The 27,395-nt window shown below is 49.7% G+C and overlaps 1 protein-coding gene across 6 annotated transcripts in view; it reads left to right on the top strand.

Annotated features, from left to right (window-relative positions):
- Positions 1-27,395, top strand: part of rhobtb1 (Rho related BTB domain containing 1) — a 168,663-nt gene that overhangs the window by 111,048 nt on the left and 30,220 nt on the right. For all 6 annotated transcript variants that reach the window (XM_038773643.1, XM_038773644.1, XM_038773639.1 and 3 more), the window contains one exon: positions 15,648-15,833. In XM_038773643.1, the coding sequence (XP_038629571.1) occupies positions 15,648-15,833 (186 nt within the window). The remainder of the gene's footprint in view (positions 1-15,647; positions 15,834-27,395) is intronic.

Genomic DNA, 27,395 nt, shown 5'->3' with positions numbered 1-27,395 from the left:
TAGAGGGCATCTTAAAACCCATCGTACAAGGTATGCCCAGCTTCTGTCGTGACACGACGGACTTCCTACATAAACTCAGCCCCCATGGACCAGTTGAACCAGGAACATTCCTCGTCACAATGGACATCTCGGCACTCTACACCAGCATCCCCCATGACGACGGCATTGCTGCAACAGCCTCAGTACTCAACACCGACAACTGTCAATCTTCAGACGCAATTCTGCAACTCATCCGCTTCATTCTGGATCACAACGTCTTCACCTTCGACAACAAGTTCTTCATCCAGACGCACGGAACAGCCATGGGGACCACATTTGCACTTCAATACGCCAACATCTTCATGCACACGTTTGAAGAAGACCTCCTCACTGCTCATGACCTTCAACCGACGTGGTACATGGATTACATTTTTTTCCTTTGGACCCATGGCAAAGAATCACTGAAACTACTACACGATGACATCAATAAGTTCCATCCCACTTTCAGACTCACCATGGACTACTCTCCAAAATCAGTTGGATTCTTGGACACACGCCTCCATCAGGGACGGTCACCTCAGCACTTTGCTTTACCGCAAGCCCACAGATAACCACACAATGCTCCACTTCTCCAGCTTCCACCCTAAACACATTAAAGAAGCCATCCCCTATGGAAAAGCCCTCCGTATAGACAGGATCTGTTCAGATGAGGAGGAGCGTAACAGACATCTACAGACGCTGAAAGATGCCCTCGTACGAACGGGATATGGCGCTCGACTCATCGATCGACAGTTCCACAGCAAAAAACCGCACCGACCTCCTCAGATGACAAACTAAGGACACAACTGACAGAGTACCCTTCGTCATCTAGTACTTTGCCAGAGCGGAGAAACTACAACATCTTCTTTGCAGCCTCCCAACACGTCATCGATGAAGATGAACATCTTGCCAAGATCATCCCCACACCCCCACTACTTGCCTTCAAACAACCGCGCAACCTCAAACAAACCATTGTTTGCAGCAAACTACCCAGCATTCAGAACAGGGACCACAACACCACACAACCCTGCCATGGCAATTTCTGCAAGACGTGCCAGATCATCGACATGGATACCACCATTACACGTGAGAACACCACCCACCAGGTATGCGGTACATACTCGTGCAACTCGGCCAATGTTGTCTACCTCATAACGCTGCAGAAAAGGATGTCCCGAAGCGTGGTACATTGGCGAGACCATGCAGACGCTGCGACAACGAATGAACGGATATCGTGCGACAATCACCAGGCAGGGATGTTCCCTTCCAGTCGGGGAACACTTCAGCAGTCAAGGACATTCAGCCTCTGATCTCCGGGTAAGCGTTCTCCAAGGTGGCCTTCAGGACGCGCGACAACGCAGAATCGCCGCGCAGAAACTTATAGCCATGTTTCGCACACATGAGTACGGCCTCAACCGGGACCTGGGATTCATGTCACATTACATTCATCCCCCACCATCTGGCCTGGGCTTGTGAAATCCTACCAACTGTCCTGGCTTGAGACAATTCACACCTCTTCAACCTGGGGTTACCCCTATCTCTGGATCTGTAAAGATTCAATCACCTGCAAATGCTCGCATTCTCTGGCATCTTTGAATTTGTCTATATATAAATATGTTTCTGGAACACACCTCTTCTTTCACCTGAGGAAGGAGCAGTGCTCCGAAAGCTCGTGTTTGAAACAAACATGTTGGACGCTAACCTGGTGTTGTAAGACTTCTTGCATTCTCAGAAGGCAGTGAGATTAGTTAATGTCACAAATTAGGCCCCAAGGACCTGGAGGCAGTGACATAAAAAATTGCGTTTTCTCAGACGAGTGGCCAAGGTCAGTGAATGCATCTTGAAATGCCATATTGTACCAACTATGTCACTAGCTTCAAACACTGCTCAATTCATCCCATCGCTCACCTACAAAAATCTCTAACTAGTGACATTCTTATGCTTCACCTCACTCGCACATATAGCATTGCTGCAACTGTCACAGGTTGCAGACACAATTCAATAGATGTGTTGACTAAAAGAATTGTACAGCAGTGACAGAAATATTTCCTTCCCTCTTGCAGGACAAGGTGGAGCACAACTGGAGGCAACAGGAATTTATCAGAGGAGGCCAGGTGCATCTGCATGTCCTAACCCCATGGAGAAGATGGCAAGTCACAAGTCTGAATCAACGGTATCCTGATAACTAAACTTCCCTCATGCATTCCACCACCCCTTCATCTCACTCCCCCGATTTACCAGCTGCAGATGGTATAAGGATATACCTTCTCTCCTCCCCCAGCAGGACAACCTTCTCCATGTGCCTTTCTCCTTTCAGTTACAAAAGAAGTGCAAGTCCCAGCCAGGCGGTGGAGGAACAACAAGAAGAGAGCGATGATGATCATGAACCATCTCTCCATTTCCTTCTCTCAGCTCTGCTTGTGACTAAATGGTAATTTTGAGGCTAGGGTAGGCCATAGAGGCAGGATTTGCTGTGGTGAGACAGTGCACGAGTGGCCTGGCAGCCAGGGCAGAGGGCCAGGTGGTATGGATGACAGCTTGCCGGAGGATGAGATCTAAAAGAAATTCTGCTGCAGAGGACTCGGATGAGCACTTCAGTAGAGCAGCCTACACAAGAAGTCTTGACTGGTGCATTGCGAAGTCTGCCAGAAATGTAAAGTCAAGAAGCGTGGAAGAGTTTGGCACCAGGGCTTTGCACAGAAGAGTCAATTTTTCCAGCATGGAAATAGTGGGAAACCCAATTTGCACACCTCTGGACCCAACCATAATTCAGCATCTGATGGCTGATGCTGCAATGAAAGTTGTGAGTCTTCTATTCAAATCATTATCCATTTTGAATACTGAATCCCTTCAGTTTGATTGCGGTTGTAATGCTGCAAATTTATGGCAGGTCACATTCTAGGTTGTCGCCCAGAATTGTCAGGCAGTGTATTTGGGTCCGAACCACTTGCAGTGCAAAAAACGTTTTTCCTCATGTTGCTGCGCGTCGTTTGTCAAATGGTCTAAATCGGTGTTCTCTGGTTCTTGATCGTTCCGCGAATGAGAACTGACCCCTCATGAATTCAAAGACTTCTATCAACTCTCCGCTTAACTTCTCCTCAACGTCAAGCTCAGACTTGTGTCCTACAAGGTCAGCTTGCTGCTGTGCAAGCTCATACGGCTTCTATTGTGAATGTGGGTTAATCTGTAAATGTGTGTTACAACAATCTAGCAACCTGTCCTCCCAACTACAAGGAATGGTGAGACATCAAACATGGGTGTAGCAGTGTCTCAGTGGAGTTCAAATCTGTCTTCTCTCAGGGAACCTGCATTAGTTGCACTCTGATGAGTTTTTCAGGGACAGTCTGGCCAATAAAGGGCTGTCCATATTGTCTCCTCTTTCTTGTCTTCCTCCATTTTTTTCTCATGTTCCTGCTCCACAACTGATTGCTTTATAGCTGAGGGTAAGTCCTTTCATGGTGAAATTGGGCAGATTGCAGCAGACCACGTAGAATCATAGAATCCCTACATTAAACAAGGTGGCCATTTGGCCTGTCGAGTGTGCACTGACTCTTCGAATGAGAACTCTACCCCTTTCCACTCCCCCGCCCTATCCCCATAACCCTGGACATTAAGGGGCAATTTAGCATAGCCAATCCACCTAACCTTCACATCTTTGGACTGTAGGAGGAAACTGAGCATCCGGAGGAATCCCACACAGACACAGGGAGAACATACAAACTCCACACACAGAGGCCGGAATGGAACCTGGGTCCCTGACGTAGTGAGGCAGCACCGTGCCACCCCACCTGACACAGAGTACTGCAGGGCTCCTCCAAAGCGATCGAGGCTGTGAAACTGTGATTTCAGTACTCCAGTGGTTGCAGTGGGGTGGCATGGTGGCACAGTGGTTAGCACTGCCACCTCACAAAGCCAAGGATCCAGGTTCAATTCCAGTCTTGGATGACTATCTGTGTGGATTTTGAACGTCCTCCTGTGTCTGTGTGGATTTCCTCCGGGTGCTTCAGTTTCCTCCCATAGTCCCAAGATGTGTGGGTTAGGTGAGGTTGTGGGGATAGGGTGAGACATTGGTTCTAGGTGAGGTGCTCTTTCGGAGGATTGATGCAGGCTGAATGGCCTCCTGCACTGTAGGGATTCCTTACACTTGCATTGTGTGCATGTTTCCCATGTGTGTATGGGTTGTTCACTGGAGTCATCAGAGATTATTCTTATCCTTTGATAAGAATTGGACCTGGGAACACCCAAGCGAGTGGAAACTTCTTATCCGGTTTGCCGGGGTGGCTAGAATGCAGCTCGACTGCTGAATGAATAAAGTGTATTGACCTACAACGATCCTGCATATTGTCAGTTACTAGTTGATTTCTTCTCGCTGTTGCTTCAATCCTACAATGTTTGGGAACTTCATATAACTACAGAAGGGGATGGAAGGATAATTTGCTGACTTCTGCACAAACCAGTTCTTTCCCAGATATTGGTGATAATAGGCATTCCCTGGGAAATACTTGGAGAATGAAAAGAGGGCATGCAGAGCAGGAACAAACTGCTAGAAAGGCTGGAAGAGAAAGGGATAAGGTGGATGAAGAAGGTCTCTTGGCAGTAAAAACATATCCACCTGGGAGATCAGGCAGCAATTCCCTTACCAGAACGATTGTAGTTATTAGGGACCAATCGTCTCTATAAGTAACCCTTAATCTTTCCTTGCAACATCCATAAGACAAAAGACCCTTTTTAACACAGATATCAGGTTTAAATTCTCTACTGAGGGTAGTTATCACTTTGAAATCACCCAAATGATCTGGAGACAGTCTTTAGATTGCAGAGAGATCCTTATGCAGCTGCTTACTTTTCCTGCAGCCATCCAGCTCTCAAAATGAAACTAAAACACACTCTGTAGCAAACAGTCCAAAGCGAAAGTAAAGGCAGACACAGCCCAGCTCCACCCACACTCTGACATCACTGATAAACACCCATTTCTTAAAGGTACATCCACTACAGCTGTTTTATAAATGCCCATTTTTTTAAAGGTACTCGCATGACAGTATGGTGCAGATGGCACACGCTGTTGCTAGTGCTTCGGTGGTGGAGTGAGTGAATGTTTGTGGAAGGGGTGTCAAATCAAGCGGGCTGCTTGTCCTGGATGGTGTCAAGCTGTTGGAGCTGCACTCATCCAGGCAAGTGATGACACTCCTGAGTTGCGCCTTGTAGGTGGTGGACAGGCTTTGGGGAGTCCGGTGAGTTACTCGCCACAGGAATTCAAACCTTTGACCTGCTCTTGTAGCCACAGTATTTACATTGCTGGTCCTTTTCAGTTCATGGTAACCCCAGGATATTGAAAGTGGGAGATTCAGTGATAGTGGGTTGCCATTGAATGTCAAGGTGCAATGGTTTGTTATTCTATTATTTGAGATGGTGATTGCCTGGCACTTGTGTGACACAAATGTTATTACAATCGCTGAACCCCCACCATCAACATCTGGGAGTGTTACCATTGATCAGAAACTTAGCACATAAGTACCATGGTTGCAATAACAGGTCAGAAGCTGGAAATTCTATGGCAAGTAACCTGATTTCCAGACTCCTTGGAGCACATCCACCATCTACATGTGATAGAGTACTTTCCACTCGCTTGGGTATGCCCAGGTCCAATTCAAGAATCTCTACACCTTCCAGGTAATCCATCACCTTAAACATGCACTCCCTCCTGACATGCCATCTGCAACAGTGTTTTTCAAACTTTTTTTTCCTGGGGCCGATTTATACCAACCGACTGACCTTCATGACCCTTTATATGAAGAACAATAACAACAAAATGCTTGCTTTACTGAGCACTGGATACTTCTCTGAGACGCTACACCAGAATGCCTCATGGACTTGTGGCGATTTTTTGATGTGCTGTCACGGGTGTGGCAGAAGTTCACTCAAATCAGGTTCACAGGAGGAGAGGGCAATGTACATATCAGGCGCTGAGTTCAGCCAGTTCTTTTGTGTGTCTTCACCTTTGTAAGAATGGAAAATCTAACCTCGCACATGAAGGTCGTTGTGAAGGGCAATAGCAACAAATTGTTTGTTTCACTCAGCACCAAATACTCCTGGGAGATACTAATCCAGAATGCTGTCAACCTTGTGGACTTGCAATGTGTTTTTAACGTGGTGTCACAGGTCAGGTGCAGAAGCTCAATCTCCTCATTTGAAATCAACTGTAAGTTAATTGTCTCTGGGGCTTTTCAACCACCTCTTCTCTTTCAAAATCGGAGACTTCTCCTTTGCAATATAGTGACAAAAACTGTTGATCAGCGCGGCCAGATGCGACTGAAGAAGATTGTTGACAGTCCCTTACTAACACTGTTTTCTTCAATGTGTTGTAGCAGTGTGGGGAGCATGTAGTAGTTTTGGCTTTGTACTTGCACTTGCCAAACTTTCAATTACTTTTGGAAAGCATCTATTTCTTCACAGTGCTGAAAGCAATCATCATCCTTCCCTTGCAATTTAAGGTTCAGTTTGTTTAGAATTGAAAAGATGCCCACAAGGTAAGTAACAGTTGGCATCCAAGTTTCATCACCAAATGAATCAGCCAGAGGGGACGATTTCTCAAGGAGGAAAGCGTGGATTTCATACCTCGGTTTGTAAATTCTGACAAGCATCCGACCCCTTGATAGCCAGCGTACCTCTTTGGGAACAATAAATGTGTGTGCTCAGCCCCATATCGGAACACAGAGCGTCAAAATGTCTGGTATTGAGTGCACTGCATTTAATGAAACCCAACTTTCACGATTCCTTTCAACACTACCAAGATCAAATGAAATTCCTTTCGATGCCAATGCCTCATGGTGAATAAAACAATGAATCCAAACAATGTTCTAACCAGTTGCCTCCTTAATCCTTATAATGACTCTGCAGTTTTTCCCAGTCATATTGGCTGCCCCATTGCTTATGATTTCTCTGCAATTAACCCAGTTGAGCCCACAATTTTTAACATGTAACTGTACAATGATTAAAAAATCTCTACACCAGTCATGCTCATTGGTAATGTCAGGAAGCACAGCAAATCCTCAACAAATTCATTGTTCCTCAACAAATTCATTGTTCCAAACATACTTAACATAAACTGCCAATCTGAACGATCTGAAATGTCTGTACTTTCATCCAGTTGTATTGAAAACTCCTGTGCTGACTTTAAATGAGAAATAAGCTGGGCGCCTATAATCCCAGCAATAGCGCAAATTTGTTGAGCCATTGTGTTATCACTAAGTGGGATGCATTTCAGTTTTTCACCTGTACGAGCCATGTTTAATGCTGTTGGGAGAATTCATCTCTCTGCTACATTGTGGGGCATTTTCTCTTTTTCTACACGGTAAGCTGCCATGTAAGAGGCTAATTGTACTTTGTCATTCAATGTTACATTTCTGCTGGGACTTCAGCTGACGATTTAAGTTCTCGCTGCATCCTTTGTAAAAAAAAAATCAAGTGGTTTGTCCTCTAATTCACCATGCTTAGTCTTAAAATGCCTTTGAAGTTTTGAGGGTCTTAAACCTTTTATTTGCCAGGAACACACATGAGCTTTGCATCCTGATTTGCATTGGCACAATAAACAAGAAATTATCTTTATAACAGCTTTGTTCCCGATTTCAGTGTCTTCTTTTTTAAAAATTATTTTATCCAATTAAGGGGCAATTTAGCGTGGCCAATCCACCTATCCTGCACATCTTTGGGTTGTGGGGGTGAAACCCACGCAGACACGGGGAGAATGTGCAAACTCCACACGGACAGTGACCCAGGGCCGAGATTCGAACCTGGGTCCTCAGCACCGTAGGCAGCAATGCTAACCACTGTGCCACCATGCTGCCCATCAGTTTCTTCTTAGGCTGTTCACCAGAGACCCTGGAACTTTGTATACAGCTCACATTAGCACTGCTTAGTCCTGCGTGGACTCTCATGAACAGCTCTCGCCAGTCCGATTCAGTTGTGAGATCTGGGCCTGTTTGTGTCTCTGGCCCTCTCTTCCCTAAAACAAAATGATCCATCTTCAGTTCTTCACAGTCGTGAGAAAACGGAGGAATTTCTCCTCCATGATTTTGTGCGAAAAGCACAAACTTAAAGGGCATGTGATGTCAGTGTATGCGCTGGATGCGTGACTTGCTCTGTCGCAACTTCTGGCGCGACAACTGCATCGTTTACATTTAAAACCCAGTTTCGGCCGCCATTCTCAGCTTAAAGGCCCTTTTGAGGCTGGCATTCTTAAAAGCAAGTTGCGGCTGTTGGGCGCTTCTGCAATCGGGAACGCCGCAGCCGATCACTCCGCAAGCCTCCTGACACTTTTGTGACTCGCTGTTTGAAAAAACTGATTTACAAGATGCACTGTAGCAATTTGTCACGGCTCCTTCCAAATCCATAACCTCTACCACCTAGAAGGACAAGCGCTGCTGATGCAAACAAACACCATCACTTGCAGGTGTGGCTGTAGTCACACACCATCGTGACTAGCTTTGTCATCACTGGGTCGATACACTGGAACATCTTTCCAGCAGTACAGTGGGTATATCTACACCACATGGATTGTGGCAGTTCAAGAAGACAGCTCGCCACCACCTTCTCTTTCTTTTTATAAATTTAGAGTACCCAATTCATTTTGTTCCAGTTAAGGGGCAATTTAGCGTGGCCAATTCGCCTACCCTGCACATATTTGGGTTGTGGGGGTGAAACCCACGCAAACACGGAGAGAATGTACAAACTCCACATGGACAGTGACCAAAGGTTGTGATCGAACCTTTGACCTCAGCGCCATGAGGCAACAGTGCTAACCATTGGGCCACCGTGCTGCCCCACAACCACCTTTTCAAAGGTTGGACAACAAATGGCCTCACGAGCGATGTTTACATCTCATGAACAAATATTTGAAACAAAACCTTTGGTTCTGGTGTAGAGAAGAGTGGGTATGTGGTGCTTGCAAAGCGATGTGGCATCTTCTGCCAAGAGGAAGCCTGCAATCCAGCTACATTGCATGTTCACTCTACCTGCTTCTCCCTAGCTTTGATTGGAAAGCCTCAGTGTGGTTCCCCTTGCAACAGTGGATGGGAGGCCGTATGATGATGTAAATATCTCCAGCGGAATGTGTGGTGGTATGATTTGCATAGCTGTCTGCCATTAGTGCAGAACACTGGCTTACCATTGGCCCTGGTCGGTCATGTGCCTCTCGACCGATTGGTTGAGACCAGTCATGTGACAGCTCTCCAATTGGTCGAGAGGCTGAGTTAACCCCGCCTCCAGAGCGAGGTATAAATACCCAGAATGTCCGGCGGTCATCCATTTACTGTAGTTGACCGCAGGGCTAACTTCTAGCTTATTAAAGCCTAACTTTTGTACAGCAAGTCGTCTCGCGTTCGATTGATGGTTCATCAATTTAATAAGCTAGAATTTTGAAGATGGAGCTCCGGATCAAGCCCGAATGCCTCCGCATCAGCCCGCAAACTCAGAACGCTTCAGAAATCTTTCAACATTGGCTGCCATGTCTCGAGGGATACCTGGCGTCCGCAAACAGCCCCCCCCACCATGGCACAGAAGCTTCACATCCTCCACTCCAGCGTGGGCATGGCAGCCTACGCGATGATTGCGGAGGAAAAGGATTACGATGTGGCCATGCTTAAGCTGAAGGGACAGTTTCTTAAACCGATAAACAGAGTATTCGCCCGACATCTGCTGGCTACCATACAACAGCTCCCCGGTGAGTCATTAGACCAATTTTACCAGGCCCTCGCTGTCCTGGGGAGGAATTGCTCCTGCCTCCAAGTTTCAGCCACGGAGCACATGGAACTTCTGATTAGAGATGCTTACGTGGCTGGGATGCAGTCTGCCGCTATCCGCCAGCAGATGCTGGAGAACGACGACCTCAGCCGAACTGAGGCACGGACACTCTCCACCTCCCTGGAGGTCGCCGATTTAAACGCCCGCGCCTATGTCCCCAGCCATGCTGCAGCACCCTGGACCACCTGGCACGCTTCCCCACCGCCATCCGCCGCTCCCGACCTCCCTCAGGCCTGCGCCGCAGGACGCCCCGACAAGTCCGCGGGGCCCTGCTGCTATTTCTGTGGGTTCGCTAAACACCCTCGCCCGCGCTGCCCAGCCCACTCCGCCCTCTCTAAGAGCTGAGGGAAGAAGGGCCACTTTTCATCCGTCTGCCAGGCCAAATCGGTCGCTGCTATACCGCGCAGCGACCGTGGATCCCCCCCTCCGGGCCCTTGCAGTACACCGCGCCAATCTCCCCACCCCCCACCTCCGGGCCCCTGTGCCCGACCTACGTGCCTCCCCCCTCCTCCGGGCCCTTCCAGCGTGCCGCGCTACTCTCTCCTCGCCGCTCCGGGCCCCTGCGCCTGGCCTGCGCGCCTCTCTGCCCCCGCTCTCAGCCGCTCCGGTCGGCCCGCCAGCACCACTAACCCCGCCCCCAGCAACCACGAGGGCCCCGTGGGCGCCACCATCTTGGGCCCCGGACGCCACGTGCGGGTCCTGGGCGCCGCCATCTTGGGGCGCCGACTCCACGTGCGGGTCCTGGGCGCGGCCATCTTGGGGCGCCGACTCCATGTGCGGGTCCTGGGCGCCGCCATCTTGGGGCCCCGACTCCACGTGCGGCTCCTGGGCGCCGCCATCTTGGGACCCCGACTCCACGTGCGGATCCTGGGCACCACCATCCTGGACTGGCACGCAAGGTTCTGCCAGCTACTACTCGGCCGACGACGACTGCGACGTTGGTTCTTCTCCACGGCTCGCGGGCATTCAACTCGACCAGTCACGGCCACGCACGTTCGGCAAAACAACGACGCTGATCCACCTCAATGGCCATGAGACGGGCTGCCTGCTGGACTCCGGGAGCACGGAAAGCTTTGTTCACCCTGCCACGGTAAGACGCTGCGCGCTCCCTGTCCATCCTGTAAAACACACAATCGGGTTAGCCTCAGGTTCGCACTCCGTCCACATCACCGGGTGCTGCATCGCGGACCTCACGGTCCAGGGGAAGGTTTTTAAAAAATTACAAACTCCTTGTCCTCCCTGACCTTTGCGCACGGCACTCCTAGGACTGGACTTCCAGTGCAACCTGCAGAGCTTGACCTTCCAATTCGGCGGCCCTATACACGCCCTCACTGTCTGCAGCCTCGCGTCCCTCAAAGTGGACCCCCCCTCCTTGTTTGCTAATCTCACCCCCGATTGCAAACCCGTCGTGACACGGAGCAGATGGTACAGCGCCCAGGACCGGACCTTCATCAGGTCCGCGGTCCAGAGGTTACTGAAGGAAGGGGTCATCGAGGGCAGCAACAGTCCCTGGCGAGCCCAAGTGCTGGTGGTCCGGACTGGGGAGAAAAACCGGATGGTCATCGACCATAGCCAGACCATCAACCGCTTTACGCAACTGGACGCATATCCTCTCCCCCGTATTTCCGCCATGGTAAACGATATCGCGAAATACAAAGTCTTCTCCACTGTGGACCTTAAGTCCGCTTATCACCAGCTCCCCCTCCGCGTGAGTGACCGCAAGTACACCACGTTCGAGGCTGATGGGCGCCTCTACCACTTCCTTAGGGTTCCATTTGGTGTCACAAATAGGGTCTCGGTCTTCCAACGGGAGATGGACCGAATGGTCGACAAGTACGGATTACGGGCTACCTTCCCGTATCTCGATAATGTCACCATCTGCTGCCACGACCAGCAGGACCATGACGCCAACCTCCGGACATTCCTCCAAACCGCAAAACTCCTTAACCTCACATACAATAAGGATAAGTGCGTGTTTAGCACCGACCGTCTAGCCATCCTCGGCTACGTCGTGCGTAACGGAGTGATAGGCCCCGACCCCAAACGCATGCGCCCCCTGATGGAACTCCCTCTCCCCAATACCCTCAACCGCTGCCTGGGTTTCTTCGCATACTACGCCCAATGTGTTCCCAATTACGCTGACAAGGCCCGTCCCCTCATTCAAACCACGACCTTCCCGCCGTCAACAGAGGTCTGCCAGGCCTTTAGCCGCATCAAAGCGGACATCGCAAAGGCCACGATGCGCGCCATCGATGAGTCCCTCCCCTTCCAGGTCGAGAGCGACGCATCAGAAGTAGCTCTGGCGTCCACCCTGATCCAAGCGGGCAGACCCGTGGCCTTCTTCTCCAGAACCCTCCAGGCTTCCGAACTCCGCCACTCCTTTGTGGAAAAGGAAGCCCAGGCCAATGAAGCTGTGCGACATTGGAGGCACTATTTGGCCGGCAGGAAGTTTACCCTCCTCTCAGACCAACGGTCAGTGGCCTTCATGTTTGATAATGCACAAAGTGCCAAGATTAAGAATGACAAGATCTTACGGTGGCGGATCGACTTGTCCCCGTACAACGATGAGATCTTGTATCGTCCTGGGAAGCTCAATGAGCTTCCTGATGCCCTGTCCCGCGGTGCCTGCGCGCAGATAGACCGCCACCGCTCCCTCCACGCGGACCTCTGCCATCCAGGGGTGACCCGTTTCTACCATTTCATAAAGGCCCGCAACCTGCCTTTCTCCATCGAGGAAGTCAGGACAGTAACCCGTGACTGCCACATCTGCGCAGAGTGCAAACCGCACTTCTACCGCCCCGAGCGCGCACATCTGATCAAAGCATCCCGTCCCTTCGAACGTCTCAGCATTGACTTCAAGGGGCCCCTTCCCTCTAGCAACCGCAACATTTACTTCCTGGCGGTAATCGACGAATACTCCCGCTTCCCCTTCGCCATTCCCTGCCCCGACATGAGCACATCGACCGTCATTAAGACCCTCCTCTCCATCTTCTCCCTGTTCGGCTACCCCGCATACATACATAGCGATCGGGGGTCCTCATTTATGAGCGACGAGCTGCGTCAATTCCTGCTCAACAGGGGCATTGCCTCTAGCAGGACGACCAGCTATAACCCTCGGGGTAACGGGCAGGTCGAGCGGGAGAATGGTACCATCTGGAAGACCATACTACTGGCCCTCCAACCAGAGATCTCCCTATTTCCCGATGGCAAGAGGTTATCCCCGATGCCCTACATTCTATCCGCTCACTCCTCTGTACCACAACAAATCAGACACCTCATGAACATCTTCTTGTTTTCCCCAGGAAGTCGTCCTCCGGATCCCCTCTCCCGACGTGACTAGCCGCCCCCGGACCCATCTTGCTCCGGAAGCATGTGCGGGTGCACAGGTCCGACCCGTTGGTGGAACAAGTCCAGTTACTCCACGCTAACCCGCAGTATGCGTATGTGGAGTACCCCGACGGTTGGCAGGGCACGGTCTCCCTCCGGGACCTGGCACCCGCCGGCGTGCGGCCTTCCCCCCCCCCCCTTCACCACAGACCCCCCCCCCCCTGTTTCTTTTCCCCCAGCGCCCCACCCTGGCCACCCCTTCCCCATCCATGGCGTCTCCACCACCAGCCCGAGTGACGAAGACTGTTCAAGGACCATCGCTCCCGGACTCCAGGACATCAGCGGAACCACCACCATCAGCTGAACCAACGTCGCCAACTCCACTGCGGCAGTCTGCCAGGACGTCACGGGCCACGAAAAGGCTGATCGAGTCTATTTAATTTACAACAACTCCATGGGCCTTGTTGGGACAATATGTACTATTGTTAATTGTCTGGGCCAGCGGGAAGCCAAAAATGTTTTTCTCCCTTCTCTGGTTGCTACTCATACCACCAGTTCTCCCCCCCTCCCCCCCCCCCCCCCCCCCCCGGCTTCTTTCTCCGCAAGGGGTGAATGTGGTGGTATGATTTGCATAGCTGTCTGCCATTGGTGCAGAACACTGGCTTACCATTGGCCCTGGTCGGTCATGTGCCTCTCGACCGATTGGTTGAGACAAGTCATGTGACGGCTCTCCGATTGGTCGAGCGGCTGCGTTAACCCCGCCTCCAGAACGAGGTATAAATACCCAGAACGTCCGGCGGTCGTCCATTTACAGTAGTCGACCGCAGGGCTAACTTCTAGCTTATTAAAGCCTAACTTTTGTACAGCAACCCGTCTCGCGTTCGATTGATGGTTCATCAGAATGGGCTCCTGCACTGTAAAATTCTATTCTGTGTAAGCCTGGAAGATGTCAGGTGCTTAAAAATACATTATCGCAGTCACCTTCACAGCCACTAGTAATGCAGTCTTTGCCCTATTATAAGGTTGTTGTGGCTGCAACTGGTTACAAATTTCAGTGAACTTGTCCTTGCCAAGCTGCAGAAATCTGTCCGACATTGCTCCTTGTTGGCATTCTGGTAGGAAATTGTGTATGTGGTCCCCTGCTGCAGATCTTCTTTATCCCCCACCGCCTGGAACAGTTTATGTTACTCTGCCTGCCCCCTCTTCATTCTCCAAATCATGCTGTACTCCAAGGGAAAGGTCTACCTGTGTAACAAAATCTGGGAGCTGCTAGCTTAGCCGATACATTGAAATCAGAATAAACTCTAGACTTTAACACCGTTAAATAACTAATTGAAGCTCCAAACGGTTGTAGATCCAAAGAACCGCAGGAAGAAATAAACAAGCAATTAACCTTCAAGTAGTTCATGGAACCATTGCTGTGGTGGGATTCCCTCTTGTTGCTGAATGTAATTAGTTGAGAGGTGAAGAGAGGGCATGAGTGGAGTATTCAGATCCAAAATGGCAGCATGTTGATTGACAGCATCCCATCACTGTTCGCTATGTGCACATTAACATGCAAATACCCCAAAAGAAATGCATATGCTGTCTGTATGCCATTTTGGAGGTCTAAGGATACTCGTAAACCCCAAAATTCCAACCTTTGTGTTCAAGCTGTGGTTCAAATTCTTTTATGGTGCATTTTATCCCGGTTATAGAGTCCTAGTATAACATCTGATTAGTTTTGAATGGCTTAAGAGAGTTATTATTATTATGATTTTTATTTTACTAAGTAAGGCAAGTATTTAACTAAAACAAACTCCCCAGAATAATGGAAGGCTGAGGCAGTTATGGTACGTAGATGGTAGTTTAAAATAACTTTAATATGTGGGTAAAAAAGAATTTTCTTCAAACTAAAAATAATGGAACAATAAATATTCATTTTCAAACCAACAAAATAATCCAAGCGTTTATTTTTTATTTTTTTTAAAATTTAGATTACCCAATTATTTTTTCCAATTAAGGGGCAATTTAGCGTCGCCAATCCACCTACTCTGCACATTTTTGGGTTGTGGGGGCGAAACCCACGCAGACACGGGGAGAACGTGCAAACTCCACACGGACAGTGACCCAGAGCCGGGATCGAACCTGGGACCTCAGCGCCGTGAGGCGGTTGTGCTAACCACTAGGCCACCGTGCTGCCCCAAACATTTATTTTTATTAACATTTGCACAGAGAATGAGACCCAAAGTAAATACTGCTTCCGGGAAACTAACTCATACCAGCATTGTGGACATAGCACATGAGGTAATGTAGCAAGTTAGTTGTGGTACAACCAGGAGGGCAGTGCATGTCTAGATATTTATGTTTCAGTTTTGTTCTCTGCTCATGTGCAGTATGCCATCAATATTGCACAGAAGAAAATGTTACGCACTGTTGAAAGAAAAATGTGAAAAATCTTAATAAAGTGAAGGACTGTATATAAACATTCAAAATAACCTATTTCAATCTTTTTCATTTTTCAGGTCTGATGTGGTGGTCCTGTGCTTCTCAATTGCTAACCCCAATTCCCTTAACCATGTGAGAACAATGTGGGTTCCTGAAATCAAACATTTTTGCCCACGAACACCTGTTGTCTTAGTCGGCTGTCAATTGGACTTGCGTTATGCTGATCTTGAGGCTGTAAATCGTGCACGACGCCCCTTAGCAAGGTACTATATGAAATTCATGCTGTAGATATCATAATAAAAGGCACATGCATCTCCGTATAAATGCACATGGTATAATTCTAATCCCACGTAACATTCTGGTACAAGTTGTACATGCAAGTGAATTTTCTGATGGCAGAAAAGTAAGATGCAGATTCGGCACTCAACTGTAATAGGTGGGGGCACAATCAACACAATAAGCTGTTCTTGGCTTGTGCAGGAAGGTTTGTAAGTTGGCAAAGAACAAAAATGGTACTGTATACAGACTCAGGATGCCAGTTTTCCAATGTCTCACTGAAAACAGTTTTGTTAATTGTCAAGGTTTATTCGTGACACCAAATCCCCAAGATGGATGTACTGCTGCAAAAAAAAGTTAGTTTAACACCTGAAGATTATAGGAAGTGAAACAAATTGTAACAAATGGCTGGACGAAAAAAAATTAGTTTAATAACAACTGACTTATTTTGAAAAACGTAGCCTGGGCAAAGGGAACAATTGGCCTGTGCAAAAATGAAGGTGTCCCAACAATTGCATCTCTTAGAACTCGCCATCTTTGATTCTGGTAAATTTTTTATTTTATTTTTGATACCTCTAGTCTATCACTTCACAATTACCAATACATTTTATATAACATGAATCCTAATAATTGAGTATCTTTGTTCCTTTCATTTTCCACTCAGTTCACCAAGAATAACATTCCTGCACATGAATCGTCCATGTCTTCATCTTTGAGCTGAAGAAACACCAATTCATTGGTCTCTTCCCAACGCGGGATTAATGGTATAGCTAAGAGAAACATCAAAGCATGTGTTTAACATAATTTTTGGAAGAGACATCCTCCGCAGGGCCATGGCAGATGAAAGGGGTTTGTCTGCCACAAGCCACAGATGAAGTTCTTATGTGTAATTTTCCCTTTACCCACGCAACCCTCTCTTTTTGGAGGATTTATAAATTTTGTATGTCACAGGGATGTTATGCTGTTGGGGTAATTGTGCACCGAGTGCTTCAACAAAGTTCATAATGATACAAGGGAAACTGGTGGCGACATTATGGAGGAAGTCCCATGTTGGGTGGCTCCTGCTTGAGGCTTGATTTTTGTTTTAGAATTTAATGCCCAGTCCCAGGGGCAATTTTTCAACCATTAAGAGCAAGAAGACATAAGGTAGGAGGGGGATGTCCAAAAACCAAAAGAAAGCTACCATGAAGAAGGGGTGAGTGAAGATTCACCGTCGAGCGAAAGGGTCAGCTCGACAACTGAAAAGATGGCAGAGGCTGCGTTGCTGGGTGTAGCTGCACTGCTCACGGCAGAAAAGATGACCAAGATGATGGCTTTGGAATTCGAGAAACAGTTTGCAAAGCACATGGAGACAATGAGGAAGGAGATGGGGGCGGCACCGGAGGTGCTGGTGGGGGAGGCGATTGCCCCGGTGAAGGCTGCGGTTTCAAATACATCGGCTGAGGTGCAGGAGCAGGGTAAGAAACTGAAGGGAGTGGAGGAAGCCTTGTCATAACACAGCGATCAGCTCACCTTGATGGATGTGGAGCTGCAGAGGGTGGTCGAGGCCAACAAAGGTCTGTGAAGGACTTGTAAAACAGATCTATGCGGCAAAATCTGAGGATCGTGGGCCTGCCTGAAGGGGTAGAGGGCCCGATGCCGACTGAGTACTTTGCCAATATCTTGACAGAGCTGTGGGGGAGGGAGAAGGACTGGATCGGGCTCATCAGTTTTTGACGCCCAAACTAAAGGCAAATGAGCCACCAAGAGCGGTAATTATTTGTTTCCACAGGTATCACGTGAAGGAGAAGGTCCTGAGATGGGTGAAGCAGAAATGGAGGGGGGGGGGGGGGCGGTTGCAGTGGGCTGGAGCTGGTATATTTACCAAGACTACAGTGGAGTTGGCGAGGAGGCCATCGGCCAAGTGAAGACAGCACTGTATAACAGCGGTGTGTGATTCGGCGTAGTGTACCCAGCTTAAGTTGAGGAGGACCTATAACTCCAAAGACTTCTATTTTGAGATGTGGAAGTGTCGGAGGCATTTGTGGAAGAAGTGAAAAATGGGACTAAGGATTGGTCTTGGACCAAGGGTAGGGGGGTTGGAAGATTGTATACAGTTCTATTTTTTATTTCATGTTATGTGTGTTAAATGGGGTGAAGTTGCCTACTTGGATATGGTAGGAGTTGGGAGTTTTGCAATGGCGGTTTCTGGGGTTTGTGTGTTTGCACTATGTTTGCAGCTGGCTAGTGAACGGGAGTGTGGTGGGAGGAGGGGCTGCGGTCATTGGAGCCGTTTCGATGGGCCTTGCTGGTGTGAAGTGGGGGGAGGGGACCGATACTGGGTGAGGTGTTTTTGAGAAGACGTGGATGGGGAGGATTCTGGAAGGGGGAGGGTTTTGATGGCAACAATGGGACAGGGCAAACCAAGCCCAGAGGCATGGCCCGGATGTATATGAAGGCGCTGACTGGACCTATGAGGGAAATGGGAGGGGTGGACCCGTGGACGTTCTTGCACCCAAGGGAGTGGGAGTATTCGCTTTTCTCCTCTGTTCACAAGGTTTAATCGAGGTTAGACTTTTTTGTAGGAGGGAAGGCGGTGTTGGCAAGGGTTAGGGGATCGGAGTATCCGGTGATAGCAATTTCAGACCATGTGCTGCACTGGGGAGTGATTTATGAGTAACGGAAGAAGGCTTGCTGGCAAGCCCACTTCGGAGGTAGGCGGCGGTGAGGGAAATTGTCCAGATGCGGGATAAGAGGGGGAAATTGGTGGTGGCCCCAGACCAGATTAATAAGGTGGTTGAAGGGCGGCACGTAGCGCAGTAGTTAACACTGGGACTAAGGCGCTGGGGCCCCAGATTCGAATCCCAACCCTGGGCCACAGGCCGTGTGGAGTTTGCACATTCTCCGCATGTCTGCATGGGTTACACCCGCACAAGCCAAAGATATGCAGGTTAGGTGAATTGGCCATGCAAAATTGCCCCTTAATTGGAAAAAAATAATTGGTTACTCTAAATTTATATTTAAAAAAATAAGGGGCGGGATTCTCCTGTACTCGGTGGGGCGGGGGTTCCCGGCGGGACGGAGTGGCGTGAAGGACTCCGGCGTCGCCCCACCCCAAGGGTGCGGAATCTTCCGCACCTTCAGGGGCTAGGCCGGCGGTGGAGCGGTTTGCGCCCCGCCGGCTGGCGTCGAAGGCCTTTGGCGCCGGGGCCGAAGGGACTCGGCCGGTCGGCGCGGGTCCACGCATGCGCGGGAGTGTTAGCGGCTGCTGACTTCATCCCCGCTCAGCAGAGTTTCACCTAAGCGTCGGCCATTGCGGAGGCTGACACAACCGACCCGTAGGAAAAGAGTGTCCCCACGGCACAGGCCCGCCCGCGGATCGGTGGGCCCCAATCGCCGGCCAGGCCACTGTGGGCACCCTCCCGGGGCCAGATCGCCCCGCGCACCCCCCCCCCCCCAGGAGCCCACCCACGCTGCCAGGTCCCGCCAGTAAGGGACCTAGTCTGATCTACGCTGGCAGGACTGGCAAAGAACCAGCAGGACTGCAGCCCATTATTGTCCGTAGAATCGCCAGGGGGGGCTGATGCGAGCGGCCACCGACCGGCGCGGCGTGATTCCTATCCCCGCCGAATCTCCGGTGCCAGAGAATTTGGCGGACGGCAGGGCAGGATTCACGCCCCCCCCCCCCCCCCCCCCCCCCCCCACCCCCGACGATTCTCCGACCCGGCGGGGGGTCGGAGAATCCCGCCCAAGGTGTTTTAGGTGTTTTCTGAAAATTTGTATAGGTCGAAGCCCCCAGGGGTGGAATAGAGGATGCGGGAGTTCCTGGACGGATTGGAATATCCAAGGCTGGAGGAGGCAGATCGGGCCAGATTGGAGAGGTCAGTAGGGGAACAGGAGGTAAAGGAGGCAATTGGGAGGGAGGATGCAATCGGGAAAGGTGGCAGGGCCAGATGGATTCCCAGTGGAGTTTTACAAAATATTTAAGGACAAATTGGCACCGCTGATGGTGAGAATGTTTGAGGAGGCTATGGGGAAAGGGGTACTGCCACAAACAGAGAACCTAGAACCTACAGTGCAGGTGGAGGCCATTTGGCCCATCGAGTCTGCACCGACCCACTTAAGCCCACACTTCCACTCTATCCCCGTAACCCCGCCTAACCTTTTTGAACACTAAGGACAATTTAGCATGGCCAATCCACCTAACCTGCATGTCTTTGGACTGTGGGAGGAAACCGGAGCACCCGGAGGAAATCCACGCAGACATGGTGAGAATGTGCAGACTCCGCACACAGTGTCCCAGCGGCGAATCAAACCTGGCACTCTGGCGCCGTGAAGCCACAGTGCTAGCCACATGTGCTACCGTGCTGCCCGTTGGGACAGGCCTCAATCCTTGTCAAAGAAAGACTAGGACCCGACGGAGCGTGGGTCGTACAGACCTACATCGCTACTGAATGTTGAAGCAGATACTGACGAAGGTGCTGGTGGCTGGTGCCTCCCGAAGGTGACAGGAGAGGACCAGATGGGGTTCGTGAACGGAAGGCAGCTATTCTCAAATATTAGGAGAATATGTAATGTAATCATGATGCCGGCTGAGGGAAAGGAGACTGAAGTGATGATTGCGCTGGAGTTTGGGATCGGGCCGAGATTCACGGAATCGGCACGGCTGTTATCTAAGGAACTGAAGGTGAGTGTCCGCACAAATAATGAGTTTGGGGTACTTTGTTCTGCACTGGGGTATCAGGAAGGGCTTCCCTATGACCCCTCTGTTTTTTGCATTAGCAATAGAGACTTTGGCCATCGCTTTAAGGAGCTTGGGACTGTGGAAGGGAATAGTATGGGGGTGGGGTGAAACAAGGGTGTGTCTGTACGCAGACTATTTATTATATACGTCAGAGCCAACTGTATCGATGGGGAACATAATGGAACTTCTCCAAGTTTTGGGTCCATTTCAGGATATAAATTAAACCTGGAAAAGAGTGAATACTTTGTGGTGTCTCAGCCAGGGGTGGGGATGGTAGGGCTGCCATTTAACAGGGCTGAAACCCACTTCAGGTATTTGGGGGTGAAGGTGGCGTGGGACTGGGGAGGAGGGGAACTCCCTAGGTTCAATTCTGCTAACTTAGTGGGAAGGGTGAAGGCAGATTTGGTAAGGTGGGATAGCCTCCCCCTGTCACTGGCAGGTCGGGTGCAGGCGATTAAAATGAATGTGTTGCTGCGATTTCTGTTTCGATTTCAGTGTCTGCCGGTCTTTTTGCTGAAGGCTGTTTTTCAGGAAACGAACAAGTTGATCACCTTGTTTATTTGGGGGGGTAGCAAGGGTTAGGAACGGGATCCTGCAGAGTAGGCGGCAGGTGGGGGTTGGGCCTCCCGAATTTATTATACTACTATTAGGCGTCAAATGCCGAAAAGGTGAGGAGTTGGGTTGGAAGGAGGGGTGCCAGTGGGTTAGAATGGAGGAAGATCTGTGCAGGTGGGTCGGAGTTGAGGGCATTGGTACAGTGCCACTCCTAATGGCCCTGGTTAAATACTCTGGGAGTCCGGAGGTGGTGACAACACTGAAGATTTTGAGGCAGTTTAGGCAGCCCTTTAAGCTGGGGGCTGGGCCTGGGGCAGATTAGGGTGAACCATAGGTTTGAGCCAGGGAAGCTGGACGGGAGAGGGCGGGCAGGGGGATCAGGGTATTAATAGACCTGTTCCTGCGGAGATGTTTTGCGAAGAGTTGGAGAAGTATGGACTGGGGCAAGGGGAAGGGTTTAGGAACCTGCAGCTCCGACACTTTGCTAGGAAGAAGGCTCCGAGCTTCCCGATAGCGCCAACCCGCTCATTGTTGGAAGGGTTATTGATGACGGGGGGAATGGGGTGGTGTTTGCGATCTACGGGAGATTTTAGGGGAGGACAGGCTGTCCCTGGATGGGATCAAAGCCAAGTAGGAGGAAGAGTTGGGGGAGGTTATGGAAGACTATTTGTGGTGTGAGGTTCTCCGGAGGGTAAATGCCTCAACCTCATGAATGAGGTTGCGGCTGATGCAGCTAAAAGTCGTTTATTGGGCATACCTCACGAGGGCAAGGATGAGCCGACTCTTTGAGGGAGTAGAATACGTATGTGAGCGCTGTGGGAGGTGCCCTGCAAACCATGTACACATGGTTTGGTCCTGTGTGACCCTGGAGAAGTATTGGAGGAAGGTTTTCAGTGTCATCTCGGGGGGTAGTTTACTTGAACTTGGAACCAGGGCCCCTAGAAACCATTTTTAGGCTGTCGGACGGCCCGGGCTGCAGGCGGGTGCGGAGGCAGATGTTTTAGCCTTCGCCTTGAAGATTGCCCGAAGGCGGGTCCTGTTGGGGTGGAGGTCAGCTTCTCCGCCCTGTGCCTCGGCTTAGCGGGGGGAATCTACTGGAATTTCTGACCCTCGTGAAGTTTGTGCTGAGGAGGATTAAGGAAGGGTTCCACAAGTCATGGGGACTGTTTGGTTTGCACTTATGAGAATTGGTTGCCATCAAACATGGTGGGGGCGGGGGGGGGGGGGGGGGGGGGGGGGGGGGGATTTGGGTTTATTGTTTACTGATCGACTGTTAATTTTCTTTTTTACTTCAAATGTACGGGTGATGTTTTAGTCTGTATACTGAAGGGGGTGCTGATTGGTGGTTTGGCCTTGCATTAGTTTTTGTGTGTCTTTTATTTGCTGAAAATATTGAAAATGAGAAAAAGGTTTTGAAAAAAATGATACAAAAATGTAAAGAACTGAAAAAGACCATTGTGGTTTATCAAACCAATCGCAGAGTATAGAATGATATATATTTTTAAAGTGGATCTTCCTTTAATTGCTTTCATCTTAAAACTTTATAGCACCCTCTTAAGTTTATTATTACTTGACTAAATTCTCAACCCCTTGGCGCTATGATCGCGATGGGACGGAGAATCAGATGTTCAGCCGAAATCAAGGCTTGCGCCAGGCATCGAACCAACCGCTACGTAACTTAACTAAGGCTTGGTATTGTCTCTATTTGCTGCAGAGCTCGGGTGATTCCCTTGTGCCATGCTGGTCAATTCTAGACGTTTTCAGCATGGTGGCCGCAAACATGGAAGGCGGGATTCTCCACCGGCGAGATGCTCCATTTTGCCGGCAGCCTGGGGGTTTCCCGACAGCGTGGGACTGCCCCATAATGCCCCATTGACTGGTTGGCGTAAAGGAGAATCCCGCCAGCGGGTTGAGGCAGAAATGTTGCACCACGGGATGGAGAATCCCTGTTAATTTGACCTATTAGTTTCAATAGTTCCTGCTTTGCAGTGTCTGAACCAGTTTGGGGAAATTTTCTGTTGTAGTGCTAGAGGGAAACTTGGCCTGCATTTTGGCAATTAAACCATGTACTGAGCAGTGTGTACCCATGGTAGGTAAGGTTCACAGTTGAGAGTGTGAAATTGTAAGATTCCTTGTTTTTTTTAAAATAATTTTTATTCAAGTTTTTTAATAACAATAACAAATTTTCTCCCCGCAATTTAAAACAAACAAGGCATATTTCCACACCAAAACAAGAAAATAACTCTTCCCCCCCCCCCCAATAAATAATAACAAATAGCAATACAAGAAAGAAGAAAATAACATAACAAACCTACCGCCGCAAAAGCAAAACCCCAACCATCCCCAAATACCCCCCCCCCGGGTTGCTGCCGAGACCGACCACTCTCTACCCCATCGCCAGGAAATCGAGAAAGGGCTGCCACCGCCGAAAGAACCCCTGTACCAACCCCCTCAGGGCAAATTTCATCCTCTCCAACTTGATGAACCCAGCCATGTCGTTGACCCAGGTCTCCGAACTCGGGGGCCGCGTATCCCTCCACTGTAACAGAATCCTGCGCCGGGCTACCAGAGGCGCAAAGGCCAGAATGCCGGCCTCTCTCGCCTCCTGCACTCCCGTCTCCGAAGCTACCCCAAAGATCGCGAGCCCCCAGTCCGGCCCGACCCTAGACCCAACCACTTCCGACAAAATCCCCGCCACCCCCTTCCAAACCCCCTCCAGAGCCGGACATACCCAAAACATATGGGTGTGGTTTGCCAGTCCACCCGAACACCTCCCACACCTGTCTTCCCCTCCAAAGAACCGGCTCATCCTTCCTCCCGTCATGTGAGCCCCGTGCAGCACCTTCAGCTGAATTAGGCTGAGCCGTGCGCAAGAGGAGGAAGAATTCACCACGCCCCATCCTCAATCTCTTCCCCTAGCTCTTCCTCCCATTTCGCTTTGAGCTTATCTACTGAGGCCTCCTCCTCCTCCTGCATCAGTTGGTTGATAGTTGAGATCTTCCCTTCCCCAACCCACGTCCCCGAAAGCACCCTGTCCCGCACCCCCCTTGGCGGCAGCCGCAGAATCTCCTCCACCTGCCTCTTAACAAAGTCCCTGACCTGCATATACCTAAAAGCGTTCCCGGGGGGAGGTTCCACTTCCCCACCAGCTCCTCCAGAGTCGCGAACTTCCCATCCAAGAAGAGGTCCCCAAACTGTCTGATGCCTGCCCTGTGCCAACTCCCAAATTCCCCACCCGTTCTCCCTGGCGCAAAACAGTGATTGCCCCGTATCGGCGCCCAAACTGAGGCCTTCACTTCCCCCCTATGCTGCCTCCGCTGTCCCCAGATTTTGAGGGACGCAACCACCACCGGACTCGTGGAGTACTTTGCCGGGGGGAGTGGAAGTGGGGCCGTCACCAGTAAGATTCCTTGTTAAGTGTTGAGTCTGCAGTCACTCCAAAATTCTTTTCAAGCTCTCACTAATTATGTCAACGCCAATAACTGAATTGCTGTCTTTTATTCTTTGTTGTAATGTGTTATATCGTGAAGAAATGCGATCAATACACTGCAGATTTGAGAACATTTCAGAAAAAAAACTGATTAATGTTTCTGGCATAGACTCCTCAGCAGAATTGGAAACTAGAAAATATGTAAGTGTCTTTATCATACTGCACAAAATGAAGAGGTAAGGAGAGAACAACAGTGTGAGAATGAATAGATTTAATGAGCTACAAAGAATGATGAGTTTAAACAAAAGGAAAAACTGTTGGATTATATTTAAAGGTTATCCCAGGTAGTAAAAATGGGATTAAAAGAAACTAGATTGAATGAGAACAAAATAATGAAAAGGCTTGGGAAAGATAAGCACAAAGAAAAATACTAAAATGGGAATGAATTAAGTTGAAAGAGAGGGGAGAAATTGACAAGAAAATGTAACCTGTGAATAAAGAGGGGTAGATGATGCAATTCTTGGAAAATTGTATTTCACTAATATGGGGAAGTCAAAGTTGAAAAGATCAGTGGGAATGGCAGAGGTTTTATAGCCATGAGCTGCTATTGTTGCAGTACCTCAACACAGCAATATGATTGTGTTCCTGGCCCAGTACCTCCCTTCCAACGTTCTGTAGTCTGTAAACCCAACCCTGCTCGCCCATATTCTGGACAGTGCTTCAGGGCTACTTCCCAATTGTCCATTCCCAATAGCACCAAATGAACTGGAGAAAGAATTGAAGGAGCAGATCTCCTGTCTCTTTCAAATCTAATGCTGTGTGCCTGTCTTTTTGTCCTGGAATGTACTGAAGACATTGAGCAACTACTTCAAAAATACTTCTGTAGCCTATTTAGTATGAGTACTGGAGAGAGGCATAGGTTAGCTGTTTTGGTGAATGAGTGGTTTTGGTAACGTTGCAAATTAATTGTCATGCATTAGGTAATTTAAATAGTTTTTTTGGGTAGACTTTAGTTGCATTTAAGCCTACGTTTTGTCATTTTTTTAATTTTTGAGAGGAGGATCATATTTTGCATCTGTTGCTTGTTGGCAGCTCTCAGATGGCTATCCCGAAGGAGGATATGAGGAGGAACAAGAAGGAGGTATGTTAGGGCCTGAGATTAACTGCCTGCACAACTTTGCCCAGCCTCCCATATAAACAGACCAGACTTGTTAACTAAGACCTTCCTTCACTGTTGTCACTTCTGTTCAATTTGGTGATGGTATAATTTTATCACAATCCACAAATAAATTCCATGAGAAGTGCGACTCTTGTGCCTGCTTTTAGGGTAAACTTCCTAGTCCCTGAATCTTTTTCAAGAAAAAGCAGAATCTCAAACAGCAGCTGATTAATACCATTTGGCCAACTTGCTAATAAGGCTATTCTTTCTTGGAGTGAGTGGGAAGTAAGTCTTTGAGAGAGAAGGAGGCAGTCCGAGGGGGCTGCCTACACACCTAGCAGTGAGTGGGAAGATTTTGGTGGGGGCACAGGAAGTTTTCTCTTTTGGACCAATTTGGGGTGTTTGGCAGCTATTTCTGTAAGGGCTGTTGGTTCAACTGCTCTATCTGGTCATGCAGTAAAACTGCGTTACTAGAAACTTGTGTGGCAACCCAATTTTATATGTTTTAAGAAGACTTTCCGCCTGTTTTGAATCAGGTGGCAAGCGCACATTAAGGGCCTGATCTTACGGCCATGCTGCACTGGAAAAGCTGCTTGCTACGGTGCAGTGTGGCTGTTGAAAGCCAGGAGACCCCGGGCAGGAATTTTCTCAGCCCACGCTGGGTCGGAAAATCGCTGGGTCGGGCGAGGTTCGCGCGATGCCGCCCTGACGCCGGTCCACTGATTCTCCAGTGACCGGAGAATTGGCGCCGGCACGGCCCCTCCCCCGGCGATTCTCCATCTGGGATGGGCTGAGTGGCCGCCCAAAAAAGCCCAAGTCCCGCCGTCGCCGTTCACATCTGGTCTTACCCAGCGGGACCTTGGCATCCATCCTGTCCGGGGCGGCCGAGGAGAGTTTGGGGGGGGGGGCCTCCACCGTGACCTGGCCCACAATCGGGCCTACCGATCAGCAGGCTGGCCTCTCGTGGTGGGGGCCTCTTTTGCTCCACGCCGGCCCCTGTAGCCCGACGCCATGTTGTGTCGGGGTCGGCACAGTGAAGGCGGCTACAGCGCATGCGCACATTCGCGCCGGTCGCAGCGTGCATGCGCAGACCCGCGGCACCCATTTGACGCCAGTATTGGCAGCTGGAGCAGCATGGGTCCTGTAGAACAGAGGATTGCTACACCTAGCTGTCCGATGACGCCATCGTTAAACTCTCCAGTTTTTACGTCGGCATCAACACTCTGCCTTCAGATGGGAGAATCCCGCCCTCCCCCCCCCCCATTCCTGGGATCTACACCGCTGTCACAGCCTCGTGAGATTCGACGCAAACTCGCAAGACATTGTGATGTGAACCCTGCCCACAATGGGTGGGATCACATTTTTGCAAATCTGCATATTAGAACGAGGCAGTTAGCCTCACTCTAAAATGCAGATTCCCAAGGTGACTGAGATTCAACCCCTTTACCTCAGAGACCTGGGGTGAGCACTGTTCAATATTGGTCCACACAAACAGGGATCAAAACGACACTTGGTGGACTTGACATTTAAAAATGGCAGCCTGGAGCAAAAGTGAGATCTTCCCAGTACACCCGCAAGAGGGGGGGGGGGGGGGGGGGGGGCAGCACTAAAGGGGCTGCCGTTCAAACAAGCCCAAAATAAATTCCGCTACCTGGGGATCCAAATAGCCCATGACTGGAAAG

This window comes from Scyliorhinus canicula, chromosome 16, assembly GCF_902713615.1.
Source record: "Scyliorhinus canicula chromosome 16, sScyCan1.1, whole genome shotgun sequence".
Classification (NCBI taxonomy): domain Eukaryota; kingdom Metazoa; phylum Chordata; class Chondrichthyes; order Carcharhiniformes; family Scyliorhinidae; genus Scyliorhinus; species Scyliorhinus canicula.
Note: the sequence above shows the minus strand (reverse complement) of the source record. Positions and strands in the feature narration are given on the sequence as shown.